The sequence below is a fragment of the Semicossyphus pulcher genome, unplaced genomic scaffold (genome assembly GCF_022749685.1).
Source record: "Semicossyphus pulcher isolate SPU_LCO1_2020_fin unplaced genomic scaffold, fSemPul1.0.p SCAF_2, whole genome shotgun sequence".
In the NCBI taxonomy this organism is placed as follows: Eukaryota; Metazoa; Chordata; class Actinopteri; order Labriformes; family Labridae; genus Semicossyphus; species Semicossyphus pulcher.
In genome coordinates this window covers 35,847,159-35,873,789 of record NW_027211693.1, presented here as the reverse complement: position 1 = coordinate 35,873,789, position 26,631 = coordinate 35,847,159, and the positions used below count along the sequence as shown (strand labels likewise).

The window sequence follows — 26,631 nt, the reverse complement described above, 5'->3', positions numbered from 1 at the left end:
AAATCTATTGCTTCTCAGTTACTTGTTCACATGAACAGCTGCAGCATCTTTGAGGAATATCAATCAGGATTCCATGCCCACCACAGTACTGAAACAGCTTTCATTAAGCTCACGAACGATCTACCGCCAACTCCGGGGCTTGCTCAATTTTTGCTAGATTTAAGTTTCGCTTTCGAAACAGTCAACCATGACACTCTGCTAAATCGCCTTGAGAACTGCGTTGGCATTAAGGACACTCCCCTTGCCTGATTTCATTCATACCCCACTGACAGATCTTTTTCTGTTGTAATGGGAGAATTCCCCTCATCACCAGCTCCCCTCTTATGTGGTGTTCCCCAGGGGTTGATTCTTCGTCCTCTATTATTTTCCATTTACATGCTTCCCTTGGGTCAGATCATCCGTCGCCATGACAACAATTTTCACTGTTATGCAGATGACGCCCTAAGAGACCCGTTATTGTGCGATCCGGAACTGAACAGGACCCGTCTATTATTTGAAATTTGGGACCCGGACCCGTGAAGAACCGAGAAATGCCGGACCCGTCTGTTATTTGAAAGCTGGGGCCCGAACGGAGTTATGACGGACCTAAACCCTGCCAGACGAAACAGATCCAACCAGCACCAACTTCACAGCTTATTAATATTAACAAGTTACCATTAGTCAGCTGTCAAATCAAAACTTTTTGTCCTACTTGTGTGACACAGCCTTCTCCCCTGTGCCTGCCGTGCATATAATCCATCCTCCGCCAAGAAAGTTCATAAAACACATCCAGGTTTCCTGCTATCCATGTAGTGTTGATAAAAAAAAGAGATATTAATCCACTAGTTATCTCACATTAAAAGTCCACTTGCTGTCATTCAGACGGATGACAAACGCGCGGCTCGTTTAGAAGCCACACACGTGTTACACGTAATTGCGCGTAATTTCTTCTCGTCTTTGTCCACAATTTACATAAACAAGGTTTTACCTCTTCATATTCATTTTCTTTTCGCTTTTTTTCCCACATCAGCGAGGAAGGTGTCCATCAATACCGGCTTTGGCTTCAACTTTTCTCTGAACCTGCAGTCACATGACACGTCACTCAACTCGTTGTTGCTTTTTCTTATGTTTTTTCCACTTGTTCTCATGCGAATGACACATTGTTGCAAGTTAAAATACCCACACAGACACACACAGCACCTTAATCATGAACACTTTCTAATCACGGCCGGGTCTTCCCGGATCCATTTGGGTATTGCACATAATGTTGAACAGACTTGGAACCGAGGATTATAGAACAAAGCCCGACCCGAATATGTTTGACCACATAATACATGGACCCGAACCCATCCGGTCCTCGGGTTCCGGTAGACCCGTGAAGACCTCTACTCAGAGCTATGCTTCAATACCCAAATCACAAAGTAGTCTAATCATGCTTTCTCCAGATTATGAACAGCTCAAAAGTCAAAAACGTCCTATGTCAATCAGACCTCGAAAAAGTAATCCATGCATTCATCTCCTCTTGGCTGGATTATTGTAACTCTTTGTACTCGGGGCTCAGTCAAAAAGCCATCTCCCGTCTCAAGCTCATCCAAAACTCGGCTAGTAGACTTTTAACTAATTCTAGACAAGACCACATCACACCCATCCTCAAAATGCTTCACTGGTTACCGGTCAGCTATAGGATTGATTTTAAACTTTTAAAGGCCTACATGGCCTTGCCCCATCTTATATTAGTGATTTACTTGTACCTTATGAGCCTAGCTGCTACCTACGCTCCTCTGGTAGGACCCTCCTTACTGTTCCCACAGCCTGCCTTCGTACCAAACTTCGTACGGGTGTTTTCTGTAAAAGCCCCACAGCTGTGGAACACCCTACCAGAACAACTTAGGTCTGCAAACCCTGTACCTTCCTTTAAATCATTTCTTTAAACCTACTTTTATAGAAAGGCTTTTTTATAGTTAACCTGTTGCTTGCTAATTTTATCTTTTATCATTTTTATTTATTTTATTTTTGTATTTTATCTTTTTTCATTATACACCTTGTAATATCTTACATCTTATTTATCATGTTTTTATGGGTTTTATCCTGACTTTGCTTTATCTTGCCTTATAAAGCAGGTTATTTTATTATGTTTTTGTAAAGCACTTTGTAAACTCTGTTTTGAAAGGCCCTATACAAATCAAGATTTTTGTTATTATTTCACCGTCATGTTGCTCAAATTCAAAGTAATGGGAATATTTCCACGATATAAATGCTGTCCTCTCTGCCACCCCGCTCACTGAGTTAGCTAGCAACGCATGCGCACTGACACAGCTGTGTTTACCTTCTGCTGGTACACAACTACCTGCCAAGAATTTGGATTGAAACAAAGCTTCGGGGATTTTCATTTTTTTGTGGCGACAAATGGAAAAGGGAAATACGGCTTTTTTTTCAATAGCGGATTACTTTTGATGAACAAGTAACTAAGTAACGGATTACTGGATTTTCAAAAGCAATGCATTACGTTACTCATTACATTAGTTAAGTAATCTGGGTACTCTAACAGATTACACATCCTTGTGCCTGCCCATTTTCCTGCTTCCAACACATCAACTTTGAGGACAAAATGTTTGCCTGCTGCCTAACTTATTCCACTCACTGACAGGTGCAATTGTAATGAGATAATCAATGTGTTTCACTTCACCCGTCAGGGGTCATAATGTTATGGCTGATCGGTGTATATATAAAACACAATATGATCCAAGCTATATTCCTGGCCGACTGCCTTAAATCAAAATCGCTGATATTATCTTAAGCCATTGTTGTCAAACTGTGTGAGATGAGCTAAGCTTTCTTTTGAAAGAAACTAGTTAAAAGCTGTTTTGCCCTGATTGCTTGCTCTCTTTTTCTTTCTTCTTTTCATTGCAGCTTGCAGCACCACAAAGTTTTCTTCTTTAAGAAAAGATGATTAATCTGTTATTTTCATTAGTACACTGAGATAAAGTATTCTCTTATGTCAATAGGTAAATAATTTTATATTGAAAAAAAAATTAACTGTGGTTGTTGGGCTGTGCCATATTGTTCATATATATCCGGTATAAATTTTTTAAGTGATAAGAAAGTGTAATATCGCGATATCAAAGATGTAGATTTGCAAGAAGACACTTATGGCTAGCAATGTTACAATGTTACAATTTCGTTTAGCAAACGTTTTTGTCCTAAGCGACGTACATCTGAGAGTTAATACAACACAAGCAACGATAAGGACAGGAGTTAAGTTGTGTATTGCTTTTCCTGTTCATTAAGAAGCACTTGCCTCCGCTTTAAATCAATACGAGCCTGAGAGATGCCTGTCTTTCTGAGTAAACCTGCATGCTCTGAGTGCGAGTGTGGAGAGGCGGGGCCGCTCAGCGGAGAGCAGACTTCAGTGTTTGATAGATATTAGCAAAAGAATTGAAGACAAGAAGAATAATTGAAAGAGAGGGGTAGGGCTGGGCGGTATGACCTAAAATTCATATCACGGTATAAAATCGAATCCCTTCACGGTAACGGTATATATCGCGGTATAAATTTAAGGTTGAAAATTATAATAAAAAGCAAAGATATAATGTAATTTTTAGAGCATTTATTGTGCAGAAAGCAGAACTCAAAACTCAGCACTTTATGGTGCAAAATAGTGCAAACGAACACAAATAACATATTACAGAAGTACAAAAGAATGTTTTCTATGTTGCAAAACAGTTTCAACAAAAAAACTACAAACAAAAACAATTTCTCAATTCTTCAATAATATAAAAATAAAGTGGATATTGTAAACAGTACCTCAAGTAAGAGAAGTTTTCTATAAGGCAAATGGCAAAAACAGTGAAAAGGTTCTGTAATCCAAAATAGTGCAAAAGTTAATCCTTCTGCTATTGCCTCACCTGTATGGTCATCAGGTAAATACGAAGTCTGCAAGCACCTGCTGGCCAGTTTCAACTCATCGGTAATGTAATGAATCGTGAGGCTGATAGAAGGCTCCATGGTGCGACTTGACCATAAGTCCGTAGTAGTTGTGTTGTATTTTAATTCACGGAGGTCTTTCTCAACTTTCTCTCGGAGCTGGCCATAAAAGAGAGAGCAAGTGTGTGAGGCGTTCCGTCAGCTGCTCCGAATGTTGTGTGTGTTTATACTGTCTGTTACACTTGTTGCACGTAATGTCAACTCTCTGTTGGTGTATGATCGCCAAACGTTGCTGGATCTGAGAATCTCCACTAAAGATCTGGTCAACTCAGATCATTACGGACAGCAAATGCTGCCTCCTTTCCTGGTGGACATCACGGCATACCTCTGCCGTACGCCAGCGCCACTCCCTCGGCGAAAACGCCACCGCCGCCGGGGTAAGCATGGTGGATGTGGAGCGGTGCCTCGCCTATGTGTCTTTCGACGTTGGTTGGACCCTGTTGCTGCCTACTTGGTACCGGTGGCCGGCTCGGATGATCTGTTCCAGCCCCGCGGCCCCTGCCCTCCTTGCCCCCGCTGGCGTGGAGTGGATCCGGGGAACCTGCGGCCTCTCCGCCGGGACTCACTGTCAGCTGTTCGCCCAGATCCGCCAGCTCCTGCCAGGTTTGGCCTGGTCAACGCAAGATCGCTTGCGAACAAAACATTCATCCTGAAGGATTTCTTCAGATCTCGTGAACTGGATTTCCTGTTTATCACCGAGACTTGGACGACTGTTAGTGAGTCCAGTGCCTTCACAGAACTTTTACCTGCCGAGTGTTGCTATTTAAATTCTCCACGGACATCTGGTCGAGGAGGAGGAATTGCAACTATTTTTAAAAGTGTTTTTAAAAGTAAACAGATATCACTGTCGTCGGCTCTAGCCAGCTTTGAATTGTGTTTGTTTGAGCTGGGAAGTTCTCACACAGTGCTGTGTGCTGTGGTTTATCGGCCTCCCAAATACAACAGAGATTTTTTAACCGACTTTTCTGTGTTTCTGGCTGATATCATGCCAAAATATGACCAGGTCGTGATTATCGGTGATTTTAATATTCATGTGTGTTGTCCAGAAAACCCCCTGGCGAGGGATTTCTTAAATATAATCGACTCTTTTAATGTTGTACAGTCTGTACTGGGCCCGACACATGTACAGGGGCACACACTCGATCTTGTTTTATCATATGGTTTGCCTGTTTTTAACTTGGAGGTCTGTGAAGCGTTTTTCTCTGATCATATGCCTGTACTTTTTGAAGCTGCTGTGTGCTGTAACTCAGTTAAACCTTGCGCTGCTCGCAGATGCCGGGTTATTAACCCTTCCACTGCTGCTCGCTTTTCAGCCGCCTTCAGTCAGAACTGCGTCACTCCCGATCCTGTGTGCGATGATACAGAGGCTCTTAGCTCTCAGTCTCTTGACATTTGTCAAACTGCCATTGACTCTGCTGCCCCGTTAAAGAGCAGGCAGTATAAAGTTAAATCAGAGCCTTGGTTGAATGATACAACCCGCACTGCCAGACAGGAGTGTCGTAGAGCTGAGCGCAGGTGGAAAAAGGATAAACTGGAAGTGTCTTTTCAAATGTTGAGGGATTGTTGGCGTCGCTATCAATCCTCTGTGAAAGAGGCTAAAAGAAAATATTTCTCTGATATTATTGTCTTAAACTGTCACAAACCTCGTTTGTTTAAAGTGATCAACTCTGCTCTGAATGCACCACAGACTGTGGGAATTGAGCCCTCCCCTTCTGTGTGTGAAAACTTTCTGCAATTCTTCACTGCTAAAGTCACCTCTACCAGAGCACTTATTTCACCTCCTGCTTGTGACCCCTCAGTGTTTGTCCCTTGTTCTGCTGTTTTTGACTCATTTGAGCCTGTGACTCTGCCTTTTTTGCAGGAGACTGTGGGGCATTTAAAGCCATCAGGCTCACCCAATGACCCAGTTCCTCCTCAACTTTTTAAAGAGGTTTTCCCCACTGTTGGGCTATATTTACACAGCATCATTAACAGCAGTCTGTTCTCAGGAGTGGTTCCTGTAAATTTTAAACATGCAGTTGTGCAGCCACTGATTAAAAAACCTGGACTGGATCCTGCTGTTATGGCTAATTTTAGGCCCATCTCTAAACTGTCCTTCTTTTCCAAAATCTTAGAGAAGATTGTCTACTCTCAGCTCATGGACTTTTTAAATGAACAAAATGTTCTTGAAATTTTCCAATCTGGTTTTAAAAAAATGCACAGCACAGAATCAGCTCTTTTAAGAGTTTTTAACGACATCTTTTTAGCTACTGACTCTGGACACTGTGTTGTCCTTGTACTCTTAGACTTAACTGCTGCATTTGATACAGTGGACCATGACATCCTGATTGCTCGTTTGGAGCTGTGGGTGGGCATCAGGGGCTCGGCACTGGAATGGTTCAGGTCGTATCTTCTCCCACTTGGTTCTATTCTGAGGAAGCACGGCATTCTATTCCACTGTTATGCTGATGACAGCCAGATCTATGTCCCCCTTAAACAGGCTGATTCATTCTCCCTTAAGCCACTGTTAAATTGTTTAGATGATGTCAAGGCCTGGATGGCTCTAAACTTTTAAAATTTGAATGAAAAAAAGACTAAAGTGATGGTCTTTGGTGGCACCTCTGTTACCCCCCCAGTCGATCTGGGTTCCTTGGCACAGGACGCCAAACCTGTTGTAAATGATCTGGGGGTAAAGGTGGACGCAGAATTGTATTTATTTTACTGTACAGCACTTTGGAAACCTTTGCGTTTATTTAAAATTGTGCTTTATAAATAAAATGGATTGGATTGGATTGGAGTTTGGGCATTTCTGTGTCGTTAAATAATTGCAGCTCGGAGGGTCGTAACGTGGATGAAGGGTTTTAATCATCTCTTTAAACCCGCTGCGCTCCACTGTATAGAGAGAGACCATGTCTTTGCACAAGTATGTTGTGATAGCTCTTGTTATGTCACTCCATCGCTTGCTCTTTCTCTCATAAGCTGTACTCTTTGAAAAAGCTTGAGCAATGGAGGTCTGCTGTTGGGTAGCGGGGGAAACTTTTTTGCTTCCTCCCGTGTTGGTTGACCGAGCAGGTGTTTGAGCCGAGCGCAGCCTCTGGCTCTCTGCATACTCGAGCACATGCTTCATCTTCAGATGGTAAAATAAATTGCTCGTATTACCTTTATTTGCCGTCACTGTCACTCGGCACTTGCAAGTATTGTTTTCTGTTCAACATCTGATCTTTTAAATCTGAACCAAGTCCAAATCACAGACGTAGCACCGTTTTTTTTGACCAAGTCCTCCTGCTCAGCTGTCTCTGTGCTTGCAGCCAAGTTGAGGCAGGTGCAATGACGTCATCGACGATAGGACGGTAGAGCGCAAATCTCTACCGTAGGCCAAATTTATATCATTTCTACCGTCTACCGCATAAACCGCACAGCCCTAGAGAGCGGCCATCATCATTACGTGCTGCTTCAGAAAACACCGGAAAACACCGGTGGCAGCAGTCTGACCCCTGCACAGTAAGCATTAAAAAGTTTTCCCAATACGCCACGCAGCATTAATGGGCTTAATGAATGAACAAATCAACAAATTACTTTTGATAAAGCCAACATTTCACTTCTCTTCTTTATTTCTCTTCAGATGACCATGTAATTGAAATTTGTAGCATATATAGAGTAATAAAGCGGGCAGCTCCGCTATTTACTGATTTAAAGATAAACATATAGGGACGGTTGTTACAGTGGCAGATCAAAAACCTCTTATTAATAAGCAAGAAGAGAGTCTAAGCAGATCACAGCTTGTAGTAGCAGCTACAGCAGTGTTTGTTATGTAGATCCCAATCTCGGATCCCATTGGCTATAGTCTGAGACGTTATATCCTCTGGGGACACCAGTGAACGTGCCGGGCGGTAAACGATAAACTTCCCATCAAGACTTCCTTTTCCGCGTGCTGCATTGTTACAGAAAGAGAAACCGTTTTCTTGTGATGTACTTGTTTATTAATGGGTCTTACCTTTGCCCAAATTTCAACATCATGATGCAGATTTGTAAGAAGTAAAAATTCAAGCTTTGTCAGGTCTGTCCTCAAGAGGAGAAGAAAACTTTTAAAATGCTTGTTTTTGAACGGAGGTCGGATCCATCTGATGCATTCAAGAAAGTCCGGAAATCTATTCGCTGAATGGCTTTCGTGACACAGCGTCAAGGGAATTCATCTTTTTCAAGTAAAATTTTAGATCTAGAACAGATTGTTAGCTGTTAGCATGCAGACATCTGTTTATAGAGATTAATAAGAAGCTAAACTGTCGTCAGATCACGCTGATGGGAGCCGGGAGGGCATTACGGTGGATTATGTTCCGCCTGTTTTTGCTCTTCTCACATACTATTTTTTTCTGCATATGCCGCAGCCTGCTGATACGTGATTGGTCAATATTACTCGAACTACAAGCGTAGTTCAAATGGAAACCAGAACACTTGCCTTCCCGGAAATCCACGTCCCTGCCTACAGATTCTACATTTCTATGTAGAATCTGTAAATAGAGATTATGTAGATCCAGAGGTTAATACTGACTGGCTGGGCACAGAGTGGGCTAAAACATATAAAAGGCCTAATTCTCCTTCGAAAATGTGCCAGAAGAAACCAATTTGGGCTTTTACAGCCAAAATCTTCCCCCAGACCCCCCTAGCTCACTGGAAAAGAAGGGAAATTGTCAAATCACATTATTTTGTTTGCATTAATAAATGATGCTGCCTGAAATCCCATACAAACATTATTCAGTTTTTATTTTTTTTATATCATGAATATCATTATCACAAAATTTTGTGAAATATCGTGATATAATTTTTAGGCTCTATCGCCCACCCCTATATGGTTGTAACATTTTTAGGACCCCTGCCAGTCATGGGCCCTTACAATCATCCTTACTTTTCTCCCCCATATGGCACCCCTGTCTACAGGATGTAGGATATGGTGAGTTTTCGTTTCCAAAATGTACCGTCATGGTGGTTTGCCACGCTGCTACAACATACATTTGTACACCGTTAGAAACAGCAGATGACATACCATATTAATAACGCAAATGCAGCCCACAAGTCTGTTTGTATTTATTTCATTAGGAAAGGTTTCGTATTCTCTACTTTTTCATGTGGGTAAAAGTAGGAGGGGAGGGTTGTTTTGTTAAGGAAAATAGACTTAAAAGTCCTAAATAATAAAAAGTATGATCATAATTGTATATAAAACCACAATGCATTAATCTGGTATGATTTCCTCTATTTTTTTCTCGCAATGTCAATTTTTTCCAGTATCATATTGCCTAACCCACAGCCATTACGCTCATATCTAGCATACCTAGCTTTTTAGCATGCTGTATTGTGCCAAAACCTGTTCTTGTATTTGTATTTGATTGTATATTTAATGCACCCTGTTTGGTTCATATATATATATATTTAGTTAATATTCTATTATCACAATAAAGTAATATAGTTCTTTATATTTATATGACAGACTTGGGATTAGAGTTTGATACATAGATTGGGGTACTTGACATGTGTCCAATCATTTAATAATAATAATAATAATAGAAATAATAATACATTTTATTTGAAGGCGCCTTTCTCAGCACTCTTGAATGAGTAAGGGAGCCAATTTGCTCCAAAATGTGGAATATAACTCAATAGGTAACCTGTCCATACCTGGGGCTATCCAGAGTGAAAAAGTTGAAATAGTTTGTAGTATTTCTGCCTTGGATATCTGAACTTGATCATTCTCTTTTCTCCTGGGCAAGTTGTTTTAGTTTTATTCTCGTCAAAAACTACTTGAGTCTTGTAAGTTGTGTTTTTCTGATTTATATCAAGTTTCATAAAAGGAATCGAAAGTGTTGGTAAATGGACTGTACTTATATAGCACTTTTCTAGTCTTTGCGGCCACTGAAAGCACTTTTACACTACATGTCTCATTCACCCATTCACACACACATTCATACACTGATGAGGCTACGTAAAGTGCCCAACTGTCAATCAGTCATCACATTCACACACATTTTTTGCACCTGTTTTAGTGTCTGAGAGTGTTCATACTCTGTTAATCATTCATACAGGTCAAAATACTTCCGAAGCAGAACCACAGGGGAACATTATACAATAGAGGTATGAGTCCTATATTTAAGAGCATTATTTATCTTTTCAACTATTTTGATTAATGTCTAATATATATGTCTAATTTTGACTTTTCATTTTGCAGTTTGAAAATCTTGTAGAGAGTGATGAGGTAAGTCTGATCATCCCTCTGATCATGTAAAGATGATGTTAATCTGTCAGAACCAAATTATGTTACAAAGATAATCTTGTATTGATCCCCAGTCGGAAATTCAGGGAAGCAAGTTGACAAGTTTTCTCTTAACCCTTACATTCACGTAACCATTTACTTGAGTATGTGATATACTGTATGAGATAAATGGTCTAATTTCAAGCTAAATATGCTGAGACTCCCAGAAAACTGTTTACCTCATGACACCCTTCAGACTTTTCTCTAATAGCTGTCCAGGAATGATGGATTAAAAAATGATTGGTGCACCAACTTCACACCCATCACTGTGGTACAGCAGTCCAGGAGTGACTTCATCACTATCTGTAGGATCCTAGACTTATAACGTGCATTTCACATTGCTGTGAGGTAAAATGTTATTTATTCAATTGCAGGCTGAGAGCCCCCAGCCCTGCCCAAGGTAATAGATCTGGTGTGAATCCAAAATAAATGATTTGCCAAGAAGTATTGGAAAATCCATTTATGGTTTTTGTTTATGTTTTTTATTATTAGGCCAATAAGTGAAGATGAGATCAAGCACCTCAAAGAGCACCACTATGCTGCAATCTCGGACAAGCAGATGCTGATAGACCAAAAGCTACAAGTGGAAGTAAGACACAAGTTAAAAAGATCATCTTAAAGGGATCTTTGTGACTTAGATTTAGAGCCCTTGGTAATTGATTTTATGATTTAAAACGCATTTTTGCTTCTTCTTCTTTTTTTATTTGCTGCATTGTTTTTTCTGGTTTATAATTTTTGTTCTGTGTTTTGTGTTTGTTTCATTTTTTTCTCTGCTTTAGTTAGCGGCACAAGAGGAGAAGTTGAGGCTAGAAGAGGAGGCTAGAAATGCTGAACAGCGTGAGGCTGCCAGGTTGGCACGTGAACGCAAATTGAAGGAGGTGAGGCAGCGCTGAGCGCTCCCTTCTGCCAGGTTGACTTACTTGTTGTTGGCTAAAACAACTTCTCCTCCAACCTGCTGGCCCTGTGCAGAGACTCCCCTGCCTTCCTTAGCCTTCTTTATCTTAAAGAGACACTGCTCTTTTCTCTTCCTTTTATCCTCACTAAGCTGCCTTTGTTATCCAGTCAGGGAAATAATTTTACTTTCAGCTAAGTGGCAAATTTTGTTAAATTTATTTCAGTTGGGCAACTCAGAATGCAATATTGGCCAGTAGATGATGCAAGTACTAAGTGTCAATAGACATAAAACTGGAAATTAACGTCATCCATTAGTAAAAGAGGTGAAATGAGGAGTAGGCCCCTAATGACAATAATATAATTACGTTTGCCTGACTTCTACAGTCTTTGCAGTCTCTATATCATGTGTAGAGAAACCTGGACTATTAGAATGTATTTGTGCTATGACAAGACTTTGTAGTCAACATCATAGCTTTCTATTTGACATACTGTTACAGGGAAAGGCCCCTTGTAAACAATTGCTTTTCATACTCTGCGATATATATATATAGTATATATATATATAGTGTATGTATATATATAGTATATATATGTATGTATTTAAACTATGGTTTCATCTTTGTTATTTTGTTGGCAGTTGTCAGCGCGGAGGAAATGGGGGAAAGCAGATGGCTCCAGCTTTGATCCTCAGCAAAGAGAGTGAGTCTTAAGTTCATTAGACAACAGGAGTGTTGTGCGACTGAGGACAAGATGAAGTCATTAGGTTCTCCATAGGGTAAATTAGATAGATAAATTCATAGCCAATGTCTGCACAGAGCATCATATCAATTCATTGGTATGTACCAATGAATTAATATATACAACATTATACCCAACAACGTAACTTCCTGAAAGACAGGACAAAGACAAAGAAATATCCAAATGTATGCACACATACCCACATCCACATTTATAAACACAAATTTAAACATATGTACATAACACCAAGTACCTACACACAGCAGTCACAGGACTGCTTTGTATGTAATGCTAAGGATGAGGTTACAATATTGCTGCTATAGGAAGCCAATTTCCAGACCAAGGAGAGAGGCAGACAGGCGTATAGTTTAGACAATGCAGACACAGCAGAGCACAAGCTGAGTTTCACCATCGGCATACTAAAGTGGACATACTTTGTAGACTGTTGTACTGGATGCTTTTAAGGGATCTTCTTATAAACTCACATAAACACCGATTTAATGATGTGATCAAACTGCAGTCCCAACGTGTGTAGGCTACAGAACAGATATTAAAGAACTACAAGGTATTGAATATTAAAACTAATGCTTAACTAATTTTTCAGGAATCTGGGCACAGTATCAACTCTTGTCTCATCAGAATGTAAAGCGCATTACATTATTACTTACTGAGTTTTAAGTCAAAGCTATGAGTGGAAGCTCTTACTGTTATTTTTGTTTTGATTGACATAAGGGCCTGTTTTAAACAAACCTCTAGGGAGGATTTTGACGTCTACCTCCAGACTGTAAAAGCCCAGTCCGAGGCTTTCAGAAGCAACAGTAAGTGAACCATCTAGTCTTCATTATATTAGCTTCACTAATTGGGTTATACAGTATAAAGGTTAATATCCGTTTGGGGTGAATCCTACAACCCTAACCCTACATCCATGAAAAGTCTCAAGAATAACATGAACTCTGTTGTACTAACTGACTCTTTGTTTATAGGATTGCCCTCTGACACAAACCTGGTGACACCCAACACAGAGCACAGCTGGGACTTCACCACCAAGACCCGCTCCACAAATGATGATGGAACTTCACTGGACCTAGAGTGGGAAGATGAGGAAGGTCAGGGTGGTATTTTTGCTCATTTGGAAAGCTTTCACTCGCTGAGTAGTTGTTTTTACTAATCCTGATTGTAGCCATAAAACTCCATTCCATAAAAGAAACAAAGATATGCTTAAAGGGATAGTTCCTGTCTGGGCAGTCTGATGTCAATGTGAAGTGGTGACATAAAATAAATATAGCGTACACTTAAACTGGAATGCTTGTTTCTATGTATTACTCTTTTAAGTGGCTAAAGTACGTGGTACTCTTGGCCCTGTCTGCAGCGGTGCTGAGCTTAGCTTCCGTGTAAGAATTCCAGCTGGCTTCGCCTTATAGGGGCCGTGCTGAGGGTATCTACTGTACCCTTACTATTGATAAGTACTTCATACAACCCTTCTCCAAAAAAAACAGGACTATCACTTTAAATGTAGTAAATTAAGTTTTAAATTTGGTTTGGAAAGTCTTGAGAGGAACATGTTACTTGGTTTCTCCCTAAGCTGTCAGATTACTGCCTTTAGCAGGTTTTCACTTCAGTGGCTACCATTGTCAGACTAAAGGCTTGTGCCCTGCGTTGCAGGAATCAATCGTGCACTTCCAGCATGGGAGAGGTCTCGGACCGAGGAGGACATCCTGCGTGCAGCCCTGAGGCCTAGCAGCAAGCAGATTAAAAGTGGCCCAACATCTGCCTCTGAGGATTCAAATGCACTAGAGTGGGAGAATGATTTTGTGAGTACCCATCCAGAGGACAGAGTAGACACTGAATTTGAAGGGTTTGTCAATCCTGTACTAGATACTACACCTGAGGATGCCTTGGACTGTAGCCTCAGGGTGGACAACGAGGACAGATAGTGTCGAGCACCAAAGGAGATGTTTGTTGCGTCATCCTCATCTCAGAGATCACCAGCTTTTATCATCCTGAAATGGAAATGAACCTACTTGCTCTTCATTTTCTTTAATATGGACTCTGATATTGTAAATCTCTGCACTGCAGAATGGTGTGGTGATGTTTTCATCAAATATAATTTTTTTCAGTGCCTTTGTTTGCCATTTTAGGAGACCATTTTATGCTTTGTAACTTAACCTAATCAGTTACCATCCATTACCTTGGACACATTGTTCATTAGGTGACCAGGTGACCAGGTGACCATATAAAAGTTGCCAATCTACTGTGAAGATGGTTCTGCTTGAGGAGCTGCATAGATGATGGCATATTAACACATTTCACAACTTGTGGTAGGATTAGTTCATTGAGTGCCACTTATGAAGTTATGTTGTACTTTTTAAATCCCACTCTAGAGATTGTCCTCTGCATTTGACCTTTATTAACCATTAGCAGTGTCCAGGTATCAACCGCATTTTTGAGGTAAGTGCCTTGGTCAATGGCTAAGAGTCCTTCTGAATGTCTTTTGTGTGAAAAAAACGAAACAGAAAAAAACACAACTACTGGTAAACGTCCTCAGTCTCTCTCCTCCGTCCTTTAGTTGTATTAAGTTTTGGCATGATGGCGGGAAAACAACTGAATTACATTAAAAAGTTGCTGATTTAATAAGTAAAAGAGACTAGACTTTTTTAATGAGTCATTATGTTAAAAATGCTACTGTTTCTATATTTGATTCTTAAGCACAGGATCTGAGGGGTGATGGGGTATTGTTATTAAAAGCTCTTCTGATTCTTGGATTGGTATCATTTCTCTTTCTGATTGATTGACATTGATCTCAACGGGTAAGCCTGTGTGTCATCAGGAAGCAGCAACCTCAAAAAAGGCAAGGGTTTATGTAATGTACATTCAGGGCATGCACTCTGACAAGAAAGCTATGGACATTGCAGTGACCCTGCTCCAGTCAAAAGTGTTTTTTTGTATTAAAAGATCAACTAATAGGGTATTTGGTCCATTTAGTTAATCCCATACAGGCTCAAAATAGGCTTTTACAGTAGATTAATTGTATCAGAATCTCAGGTGTAAGCCTTGTGCCCAGAAAAATGGAAGTAGAAAGTGGAAGCATGAATGCACTTTCACTGTCCTTTTTCAGGCGATGCTCAACAAGTAGTGTTTACACATTAAATTACTGAGCATGTAACAACAGAGCATTTTTTATAAAACATAAGCACAAACACTTTCATAGGCTCATTGTGCTAGGCACCTTGACATCCACCACATTCACAACACAAACATTATATATTACTAAATAATAAGGACAGCGTCAGTCTTTAAATGCAAAGAATAAATAAGATAATGCAGTGAGATTGAAAAGGGCGCACTGAACTAAACTTAAACTAGGCTTAAGAACGTCATGTCTTTAAATATCAGTCATTACCCGCAGTTGGTTCTCTGATTCACTGATAGTATGAAATGATGAGGAAATGTAAAATCCTCACATCAAAGAGACAGTAATTAATATGGTGGTGCCACACAATCAGGCCTTTATTCTGGATTTAAGTACATGTTATATGCCACAAATTGGCTTGGATAAAACAAATGATCAAGCTTCTGTTGTGAATAATTGCTCTGAAATACAGGGGACTGACAAAGATTATATAGTTTGACTTCATTGGAACGTCACAGGAGACTATCCTTACTGAAAGGCAAAAATCACAAATCAAAACAGTGTAATACTTTTTATTTGCTCTGGCATGAAGTCAATTACTCTAAACTCAAAACATTCACAAATGATAACGGTTTGACTGATTCGCTGCTAATAATGAAAGTAATAGATTGACCCAGTTGGGTTAGCTTTTTCATGTTCCTTTAATTAATCCAATGCTGCTGTATACATGATTATGGATGTTGTGCACTACCTTCTGTATCCTGATGTTTTGATCCCTCACAGACAGTGGAGCTTGAGTTGGGACAACTAGTGTTTCATGTTATCTTAGGTTATTTTAACGGTTTGAATCAAATGTATTTCACTGATAAGCAAAAGGCCTCACATTTTTGGAGATGTAACAGGTCTAACAAATAAGCACTGCTGATGAATACAGGTCGATTCTTAATGTTTAAGTGTGTATTAAAAAATCCAATTGTTTTGAGCTTATGTATGGTGATTACATGTTGTCAGATGATCTCACTGTAATTTTTTGTAAAGAAAAAAAGAAATGTCAACTGTCACATTGCATTACCTGTAAAATCAAATTAAATGTAATCAAATTTTATTTGTATAGCGCCAAATCATAACCAGAGTTAATTTGAGACACTTTACAGAAAGAGCAGGTCTAGACCAACTCTCTGTTATGTTATTTAAAGAGAGGCCCAACATGAATCACCATGAGTAGCACTTAGCAATATTCGGCACATTGGCAGAAAAACTTCCTTTAACGGGCAGAAACCTCGAGCAGAACCAGACTCATGTTGAACAGCCATCTGCCTCGACTGGATGGGCTGAAAATGGGACAGAAGGAGATGCAGGATAGAGACAGGCAAAGAGAGCAACAACAACATATGTTCTTGTTACATGAACAACAACAGACACATAATTATGCATGTAAGCCAAAGGGAAACTATATTGGCCATCAAATACACTCATTGTAATGACCAAGCATATGCGGTACACTGTATGGCGTATCAGTGGAGTGCAGTGGAGATCGATTATATTTTTAAATCATAATATAACAGATCCATTATCACTAACACATCAATCAGTCACAAGGCGTGCATATACCTAAAGACCAAGACACAAGGCTGATGAGTAGTTTTACTTACGTCACAATAATAATTACAGATCTACAATACATATTTAAGAAGGTGATGTGGTATATCATGTGTTCCACTAAGTAAAATGTATAACTTGGAAGTGGAGCTGCTGTGTAGTATGGATCTTAACTAAAGCAAGAGGTGCTGCTACCGCTGCACTGTGTGACTTTCTTTGATTGTGATTTGATATAGCTCAGATGGTTGAACATGTCAACATAGGTTTAGTCCATTTTTAGGAATCCAGACCTAAAGTGTAACAGTCTAATCCTTGACACTCATCCACCGGCCTATTAACGCTGTATAGCTAATTGGTTTTATGTGCTATATAGTATATAGTGCTATAGTCCTCAATTTTTCTTTTTTTTTTTTTTTTTGAAACTTTGTCCTCAATTTTTCTTGAATGTAATTGTGTCCTTAAAAGCAATCTGCCTTGGAATTGCAGCCTTGAAAGTGCTATACTGTATGTTACTTTCAAGTAAACGTAAATGGACTGTACTCAGCGCTTATCTTTGCGACCACTCAAAGCTGCTTTTACACTACATGTCACATTCACCCATTCACACACACATTCATACACTGATGGCAGAGGCTGCTACATAAAGTGCCCAAGTGTCAATCAGTTATCACATATGTTTTTACATGAGTAAGTTATTTGAATACTTGATACCAGGGCTTGGGTTTTTGTTTGTCAAACTTTGCATTAGGAGACATGAGTACATGTGAGTGCATTTTCCAGAATTGTCCAACAGTCACTGTGTCACTGCTCATTGTAATCAATCAATCAATCAAATCAAAATGTATTTGTGTAGTGCCAAACCATAACCAAAGTTCCAATCTCGAGACACTTTACAGAAAAAGCAGGTCTAGACTGTACTCTTTATGTTATTTAAAGAGAAACCCAACATGAATCACCATGAGTAGCACTTAGCAACATTCATCACATTGGCAGATAAACTTCCTTTTAACAGGCAGAAACCTCGAGCAGAACCAGACTCATGTTGATTTAACATTTAATTAAATCAACCTAAGCTAAGTTTCATTGCCAAACCACTGGTATATGGGTTGTCACAACTTCTCCTGATGTATTCTTATGAAAAGAGCATTTGGCATCTGGTATGATTGGGATTTAAGGATCGCATAGCTGAATTATTTTCATGAACATAAAGCAGATACAACAATGATCTTTATGATACAGTATCTGGATGATTTTTAATGAGACAGCATAATATTTCTAGTAGCATGTAGTACCGCAGGGGGCGGCTTAGTGGTAGGGCCGGTTGTCTTTCAAACGAAAGGTTTGCAGTTTTATCCCCTGCTGCTGCAGTCTACATGTTCTTGTGTCTTCACCTAAATACCTGTTAACATATAATAATAATAATATATATAATATACTCCACCTAGTGTTCATAATAATTAATACAAACTAAACAAATAATAAACGCACATAGAATGGCTAGAGACATGACAATTCCAATCCAATAAAAATAAAGCCATTACATAGTGACATATATAATACAGTATGAAATTAATTTAAGTCCATATGTCAATTTATAATTCATCAGAATAATTCTTCAGATCAGAGTTCATCAGATTAGTCCATCATTTGACCAACAGTTGGGCCAAGTGTTAAACGCTGATCCAAACAAAAAACAGTTACTGTGCCACTTCCAAACGACAGTTTGGTGATAGGCCTTTCCAGTACACTAGTCTTTGTCTTGACACGAGCTGATCTTACAAATCCTCATTTGTCAGCAAAGGTGTCCTGTACTCTGCCCAGCAGCCAAGAACTGCAGGGAGGAGTCCACTATCAAGATGATGTCTCCTGGAACAAGATTTATTTTCTCCTTATTCCACTTGTGGCGCTCCTGTAACAAAGGCAAGTACTCTTGAATCCCCCTTTCCAAAACTGGTCAGAGATGTATTGCACTTGTTTCCAACATCTCTTTTAAAAAACAATCCTGGTAGTAACACTGGTTTTACTTTCATTGTCAACAGATGACTCGGAGTCAAAGCTTCCAGGTTGTTGGGATTGTCAGATTCTTTAGTTATAGGACGGTTGTTAAGAATAGTGTCCACTTCACACAGCACTGTGTGAAAGCCTTCATCGTCCAAAGTCTGCTGCTGCAGTACTGAACTCAGTATCTTTCTTATCATTTTGATAATCCATTCCTACACTCCTCCGTGGTGAGATGCTGCTGGAGGGTTGAAGCTCCACTTTATTCCCTGTTGCAGAAAAGCTCTCTGGTTTTTACTGTGATCCAAAGCAGCAAGAGCCTCTTTCAACTCCCTCTCTGCTCCAATGAAATTTGTTCCATTGTCTTATCTCATGTGTTGGACTGACCACGTCTGCAAACAAATCTGCGCAAAGCGTTGATACAAGAGTCTGTGTCCAGTGAGTATGCACATTCCAAATTAACTGCCTGGCTTGCCATACATGTAAAGATAACACGTTTCACCAAGCTGCGCCCTCTTTTCACCTCAACAGGTCCAAAATAGTCCACGCCCACATTTGTAAATGGAGGAAGGTCAAGAGAAATTATCTGCCATTTTTTGCTCCAGTAGTTGTCCTCTTTAGTGTCTGCAGACTCCACAGTTCGAGATGATTTTTCTTGCGGCAGCATAGGCATTTGTTATCCAGTAGTTTCTATGCAGTCTGGAGAGGATATGATTTCTGCCAGCATGACCCAACTGATTATGGATGTGTTTTAGAATCAAAGAGGACACATGCTGCTCCTTGGAAAGAATGACAGGATGTTTAGTGATTTCGGGCACTGCTGCCTTACTCAAACGTCCTCCAAATCTGAGCAACCCTTCCTGCAGAATAGTATCCTGCTTGTAAATGGTGCTCTTTTTTTTCCACTCCAGACCATCCAGATGTTAATGCTTCACTTTCACTATACAACCTTTCCTGCTGACTGTAGCGAATGATGGCTGTTTGTGCTTCATTAAGGTCATCAACAGACAAACTTTGTCCACCCAGTGTACTTTTCAGATGTTGCTTTTCATATTCCACTTTGTCTTGAACGTCTCCATGGGCATTTTCTAGTAAATGCTTTCTTTTCCGACTCAGTTCCAATAGACTCCTCCTCAACTTCAGAAACCATGCAACTGTGCCTTTTTGCTCATTCCAATCTGAAAAATACATCAGAATAAGAATCAGAATCAGGTTTGTTGCCAAGTAGGTTTACACATACAAGGAGTTTGTTTTGGTGGTTTTGGTGCAGAACAATAAACACAGAACTAGAATAAAAATAAGTTAAAAAAAAGTCCAGTGTGGGTTAATGAAGCGCATAGAGTCTTAATTAGAGTCTTAAACATTAGTGGAATGTTGAGTGACTGAGGGGCTGGATGAGAGTCCATGTCACGTGGGGGGTTCGGGTGGGGTCGGGGCCTTGTTGACGAGGCTGGCAGCAGAGGGGAAGAAACTGTTCCTGTGGCAGGAGGTTTTAGTCCTGATGGAGCGCAGCCTCTTGCCAGAGCGGAGGGTCTCAAAGAGACTGTGACCATAATCTTACCTGCACGCCTCAGGGTTCTGGAGGTGTACAGGTCCTGGAGAGATGGCAGATTGCAGCCAATCACCCTCTCTGCAGAGTAAATGATACACTGCAGCCTTCCCTTGTCCCTGGCAGTAGCAGCAGTGTACCAGACAGTGATGGAGCAGGTGAGGATGGACTCAACGATGGCGGTGTAGAAGTGCACCATCATTGTCTTTGGCAGGTTGAACTTCTTCAGCTGGCACAGGAAATAAATCCTCTGCTGTCCCTTTTTTGATGAGGGAGCCGATTTTCAGCTCCCACTTGAGGTCCTGGCTGATGATGGTCCCCGGGAAGCGGAAATACTCAACAGTGGAAACAGTGGAGTCACTGAAGGTGATGGGGGTGGGTGTGGCTGCTTTCTTTCTAAAATCCACAACCATCTCCACTGTCTTCAGAGCATTAAGCTCCAGGTTGTTCTCACCACACCAGGTCACCAGATGGTCAATCTCCCACCTGTAGGCAGACTCGTCCCCACCAGAGATGAGTCCAATGAGGGTGGTGTCGACCGCAAACTTCAGGAGCTTGACGGACTGATGACTGGAGGTGCAGCTGTTGGTGTACAGGGAGAAGAGCAGAGGGGAAAGAACGCAGCCTTGAGGGGAGCCAGTGCTGACAGTCCTGGAGTCAGAGACGTGTTAACCCAGCTTCACATGCTGACTCCTGTCGGACAGGAAGTCTGTGATCCACCTGCAGGTGGAGTCGGGCACGTTCAGCTGGGAGAGCTTGTCCTGAAGCAGAGCCAGGATGATCGTGTTGAAGGCAGAGCTGAAATCCACAAACAGGATCCTGGCATAGGTTCCTGCTGAGTCCAGATGCTGGAGGATGAAGTGTAGGGCCATGTTGACTGCGTCATCTACGGACCTGTTGGCTCTGTAGGCGAACTGCAGAGGGTCCAGGAGAGGGTCCGTGATGTCCTTGAGGTGTGAGAGCACCAGGCGCTCAAAAGACTCCATTATCACAGAGGTCAGGGCGACCGGTCTGTAGTCATTAAGTCCTGTGGTCCTTGGCTTTTTAGGGGCAGGAATGATGGTGGAGGCCTTGAAGCAGGCTGGCACGTGGCAGGTCTCTAGAGAGGTGCTGATGATATCTGTGAAAACTGGAGACAGCTGATCAGCACAGTGCTTCTGGGTGGAGGGGAAGACAGAGTCCGGTCCGGCTGCTTTGCAGGGGTTCTGTCAGCTGGTGAGTGGCATTTGAGATGTCCTTGACTACAACAGGATTTAACGACAGGTCCCTTATTACCTCTGGATTGCCATCAACACAGTCAGAATCCAATCTGTTTATTGGCCATTTCTCCTCTTCTTTCGATAGAACCGCTGGTCCTTCCATCCACCTGTTTTTGGTCAGCAGCTGTTCAACTCTGAGTCCTCTTGAGGCATCATCTGCTGGATTCTGTGCTGTGGGGATTTATCTCCATTGTGAGAAGTCTGATGCTTCTCGGATGGCAGATATTCGGTTGGCAACAAAGTTGTGAAATTTTTACGGACGTGCCTACATACTACGGTGAGCGTATTGCGTCATTTCCTGTTTTCTCGCTGCTACTGTGTTGTCCTGTGCTGTTTGTAGCTGTTGCTAGAGCTCGAGCTAAATCGATTAATCTGCTGTAATTATCATCACTGCGGTTATTCAGCTGCTGTGTACTTAAACAAACACTAGTTTTCATCAAGCACTCTCGTTGTTGCATTAGCGACATATCTGCTAAACCCTTAATTTTATACTCAACCGTTAGCTTAGCAGCTAGCTTAATCCATTGAAATGGCTTCTCCTTCTCCCTCCTGCTCTCCTGATCTGCCCTGTTCAGTGTGTCAGATGTTTAGTTCTACCTCGACCTCTTTTTGGGATAAGGGTACTTGTATGAAATGTAGTATTTTTGGAGCGATGGAGGTGAGGATCACGGAATTCGGGACACGGCTCCGCACCTTGGAAAACCAAGCATCGCTAGCTGCTGTAGTCAGCAGCAACCCCCCAGGGCCAGTAGCCGGTGCGGGCCGAACTAGCGTAGCCTCTCCCCGGCAACTCCCGAGCAGCTGGGATGCAGTGGCTGGGTTACTCTCTGAAGGAAGCATAGCCGCAAGACGAAGCACACGGTTCACCACCAACCACTTCACGTTTCGAACAAGTTTTCCCCACTCAGCGACACACACGCTGAGAAACCAACTGTGGTTATTGGCAGCTCCATAGTCAGAAATGTGAAGTTAGCGGAGCCAGCGGCCAGAGTAAAATGTATTCCTTGGGCCAGAGCGGGCGACATCGAGTCCAATTTAAAACTGCTGACAAAGGATAATCGTAAATATGATAAGATTGTTATTCATGTCGGCGTTAATGACTCTCGGTTACGCCAATCGGAAGTCACTAAAATTAAAGTTGAGTCGGTGTGTGCATTTGCAAAGACGATGTCGGACTCCATAGTTTTCTCTGGACCCCTGATCTAGGCCTGAGGACAGGGAGGCGCTGGGATGGATCTGAGGGAGGACAGATGGATGTGGGCACAGTTTTGTATTTGTTTTTATTTTGTTATATTATTATTATTAATTTTTTTTTCCCTTTCTTTTTTCCTTCCCTCCCTTTCTCTTTTTCTTCTCTCCTCCCTCCTCCCCTCCTCTGCTCCAATTACCACTCTCTGTCTGTTGCTGTTTTTTGCTCTAGGCCGCCACCAGACCCGTAGGAATTGGCTGGCCTGTTGCAGGTCAGATCTACCTTGAGAGCAGACCGCACCTCTCCAGGTGGGGTCTGCGCATCTGGGACTGACAAGAGGGTGTGGAGAGGGGTCAGGCAGGGATCAGGTCCTCTGATTTCAGACTGTCCTAACACAGTCCAGTACCCCAAGCACCTCCCTGGCCCCTGGGCTACGCAAGAGGTGGTCACATACTTGTGAAATTAAGGTAATAATAATTATAATAATAATAAAAAGAATAATACTTGTGATGTGATATATTAAAAACAAAAAACAAAAAAAACAAAACAAAAAACCCCCCAAACAAACAAACAAAAAATAATAATAATAATGAATGAATAAATGATAAAAGGGAAAAAATATATATATGTATATATATGACTTGATTGGGACGTTGAGTGGTGAGGTTTAGTGTGATTGTATATTTAAGTTGTGTATTGCTGCACTTTTGGTACATGAACTGAAAAAGCTGATACATCTTAATAAAGTCTTGTGACCCAATATGAACTTGAAACGAAGTGAAAAAGCTAACCAGCATATAAGACAGCACCCAATGATAATAATAATAATAATAATAATAATAATCAGAATTAATCATAATAATAATAAATCATCAGTAGATTAGAGGGAAATTGGGTAGCAAAAAAAAAAAATTATATATATATATATACATACATATACACATACATACACACACATACATAAAAAAAATAAAAATAATAATAATAATAAATAAAAAATAAAAAAGTATGGAAAAAAAATTACTGTGAAGTAATCATTATAAATAAGGTAATAGCGATCATTTGCAAGCAGTTTAGAGCATGAGTGACAACCAAGTCAAAAAATAAAAAAGTAAACATATAACCAATTATCATAATAATAATAAAAATAAGTAGTAAGAATAATAATAATAATAATAATGGTATTAATTATGATGAATAACTAATCATGAAGGTATTTATAATAATGATAATGTAATGTAATGATAATAACAATTGATTATAACTGTAATAATAAGTCACCAGCAGATTAGAGGAAAATTGGGAGGCAAACATGAACACAATAATGGAGATAATAATACTAATAAGTAAATACCTTATTGATGAAAATAATTATTGTAACAATATACTTGACTAAGTAAGAGGAGAGGAGAAAAAGAGGAGGAGAAAAAATAGATAAATAAATATATATGTATATATATGTATATATATATATATATATATATACACATACATACATATACACACACCTAAATTAAATAAAAGAATAAATAAATAAACATGTAGTATTAATGACCATTTGCAAGTTGTTTAGAGCAGGACTGATAATTACAAAAAAAAAAAAAAATGGACCTATAAACAGTGATCAAAATAATAATTGTAATCAAATTAAATTGTAATAATGATAATATTATTAATAATAATAATAGTGGTGATTATGATTATGTTTGTGGTATAACACCACCCATGAAGTTATACATAATGACAATAATAATACTAATAATTGTGAGGGAAGGTCTAAGTTGCATGATTTAATATTGATTTTAGCTTGAATAGAGGATTTGATCTGGTAATATTCTAAGAAGTGTTTATCCCCAATGCTGTACTTCTGGACCAAGTGAGGTAATGAAACCAAGGTGTTGTTATGGAAGATGTGTTTGAGGTGTGTGATACCTTTACTGACCCATGATGTGATATTTAGTGTTTTTTTGTTCATTAAGAAGTCAGGGTTGTTCCAGATGGGAGTGTGTTTGGTGGGTGAGAATGTGGTGTTAGTAATTTGGTGAAATTTCCACCAGGCTGTCAGCTATGGTAGGGTTTTTGAAACATGGGTGGTGCGTGATGGAGCGGCTTATAAATGGTAGATCTGAGATATGGATGTCTTTACACAGTGTTTGTTCTATATCTAACCAGGAGATGTCAGATTGATTAGGGTTGGTCCATCCGTAGTTTTCTCTGGACACCTGCCCAATCTGACGAGTGATGACATGTATTGCCGCATGTCATCATTCAACCGCTGGCTGTCGAGGTGGTGCCCAGCAAACGATGTGGGCTTCATAGATAACTGGCAGACATTCTGGGGAAAGCCTGGTCTGATCGGAAGAGACGGCATTCATCCCACTTTGGATGGTGCAGCTCTTTTGTCTCATAATATGGCTAAGTTTGTTAGTCGTAAAACCTGACAAACAAGAGTTGAGACCAGGAGGCAGAGCTGTAGTCCTACACACTCCTCTGACCTTCCCTGTGAGCAGTTTCCCAGCCACAATGTTAATGTTATAGAGACTGTGTCTGCCCCCCAACCCAGGCCTTTTATTACAGTTAATTCAAACTTAAATAAAAAAGGAGTAAATCAAAAAAATGTTATAAAAATTAAAACAACAACCAAAGTTGTGCCAAAAAATATGAGAATTAAATGTGGTCTGTTAAATATCAGATCCCTGTCATCTAAAGCTCTATTAGTGAACGATCTGATATCAGATTATCATATTGATTTACTCTCTTTAACTGAGACTTGGCTGTGTCAGGAAGAATATGTCAGCTTAAATGAATCCACTCCTCCCAGTCATCTTAATACTCATATTCCTCGAGACACTGGTCGAGGTGGTGGAGTGGCAGCTATCTTCAGTTCTAGTCTTCTAATCAACCCTAGACCAAAACTTAGTTTCAGCTCTTTTGAAAGCCTTGTTCTGAGTTTTTCACACCCAGCTTGGAAAACTTTACAGCCTGTTTTATTTGTGATAGTATACCGCCCTCCTGGCGCATACTCTGATTTTCTAACTGAATTCTCAGAGTTTTTATCAGATTTAGTCCTGAGTTCAGATCAAATAATTATTGTAGGGGACTTCAATATTCATGTAGATGTTGATAATGATAGTCTTAGCATGGCATTTATGTCCCTTTTGGACTCTATTGGTTTCACTCAAAGTGTAAACCATCCTACTCACCGCTTTAACCACACCCTCCACCTTGTTCTAGCTTATGGCCTTGGAACCGAAAACTTAATTGTCTTCCCACAAAATCCTCTTTTATCAGATCACTATTTAGTAACATTCAATGTCCTATTAACCGACTACTCTCCAGTTAACAAAAATGTACTCACAAGATGTTTGTCTGATAGGACTGTAGCTAAATTTAAGGAAACAATTCCAGCTGCTTTTAATTCTTTACCACATCTGTTTACTACAGAAAGCTCTGTTAGTCCCTCTCAGCTTGATCGGTTTGTTGATAGTACTGCAGGTTTGCTGAGAAGTACTCTAGACTCGATTGCCCCCTTAAAAAAGAAGATTATTAAACGACAGAGGCTAGCTCCATGGTATGACTCAGAAACTCGTAACTTGAAGCAAATTTCGCGTACATTTGAAAGAATGTGGCGATCCACCAAAACAGAAGAGTCTCGTTTGCTCTGGCAAAATAGTTAATAAATACAGGAAGGCCCTACGGCATGCTCGAGGTGTCTACTACTCCTCCCTCATAGAAGAACATAAAAACAATCCCAGGTACCTTTTCAGCACTGTAGCCAGGCTGACAGAGAGTCAGAGCTCCATTGAGCCATGTATTCCTATAGCCCTCAGCCGTGATGATTTCATGAGCTTCTTTTATGTTGTTTAAAGTCACTAATCAATTATGTGACTTTCTTCATAACAACAGTTTATTTGAGGACTTTCAGTCAGGATTTAGAGTCCACCATAGCACTGAGACAGCCCTTGTGCGAGTTTCAACTGATCTACTTATTGCTTCTCTCTGTACTCGTCCTGTTAGATCTTAGTGCTGCTT

General features: G+C 40.3%; 1 protein-coding gene across 5 annotated transcripts in view; it reads left to right on the top strand.

Moving 5' to 3' along the window:
* Positions 1-25,253, top strand: part of ap1ar (adaptor related protein complex 1 associated regulatory protein) — a 36,723-nt gene extending 11,470 nt beyond the window's left edge. The window contains exons 2-11 of one of the 5 annotated variants that reach the window (XM_069669709.1): positions 10,017-10,065; positions 10,160-10,186; positions 10,618-10,643; positions 10,736-10,832; positions 11,023-11,121; positions 11,775-11,836; positions 12,608-12,693; positions 12,859-12,981; positions 13,538-13,686; positions 22,831-25,253. In XM_069669709.1, the coding sequence (XP_069525810.1) occupies positions 10,017-10,065; positions 10,160-10,186; positions 10,618-10,643; positions 10,736-10,832; positions 11,023-11,121; positions 11,775-11,836; positions 12,608-12,693; positions 12,859-12,981; positions 13,538-13,686; positions 22,831-22,932 (820 nt within the window). In that variant the 3' untranslated portion in view covers positions 22,933-25,253. Of the gene's footprint in view, positions 1-10,016; positions 10,066-10,159; positions 10,187-10,617; positions 10,644-10,735; positions 10,833-11,022; positions 11,122-11,774; positions 11,837-12,607; positions 12,694-12,858; positions 12,982-13,537; positions 14,636-18,428; positions 18,501-22,830 lie in introns of those variants that run through there. The other 4 variants (XM_069669711.1, XM_069669710.1, XM_069669708.1 and 1 more) reach the window with 4 other exon arrangements.
* Positions 25,254-26,631: the final 1,378 nt, after the last annotated feature.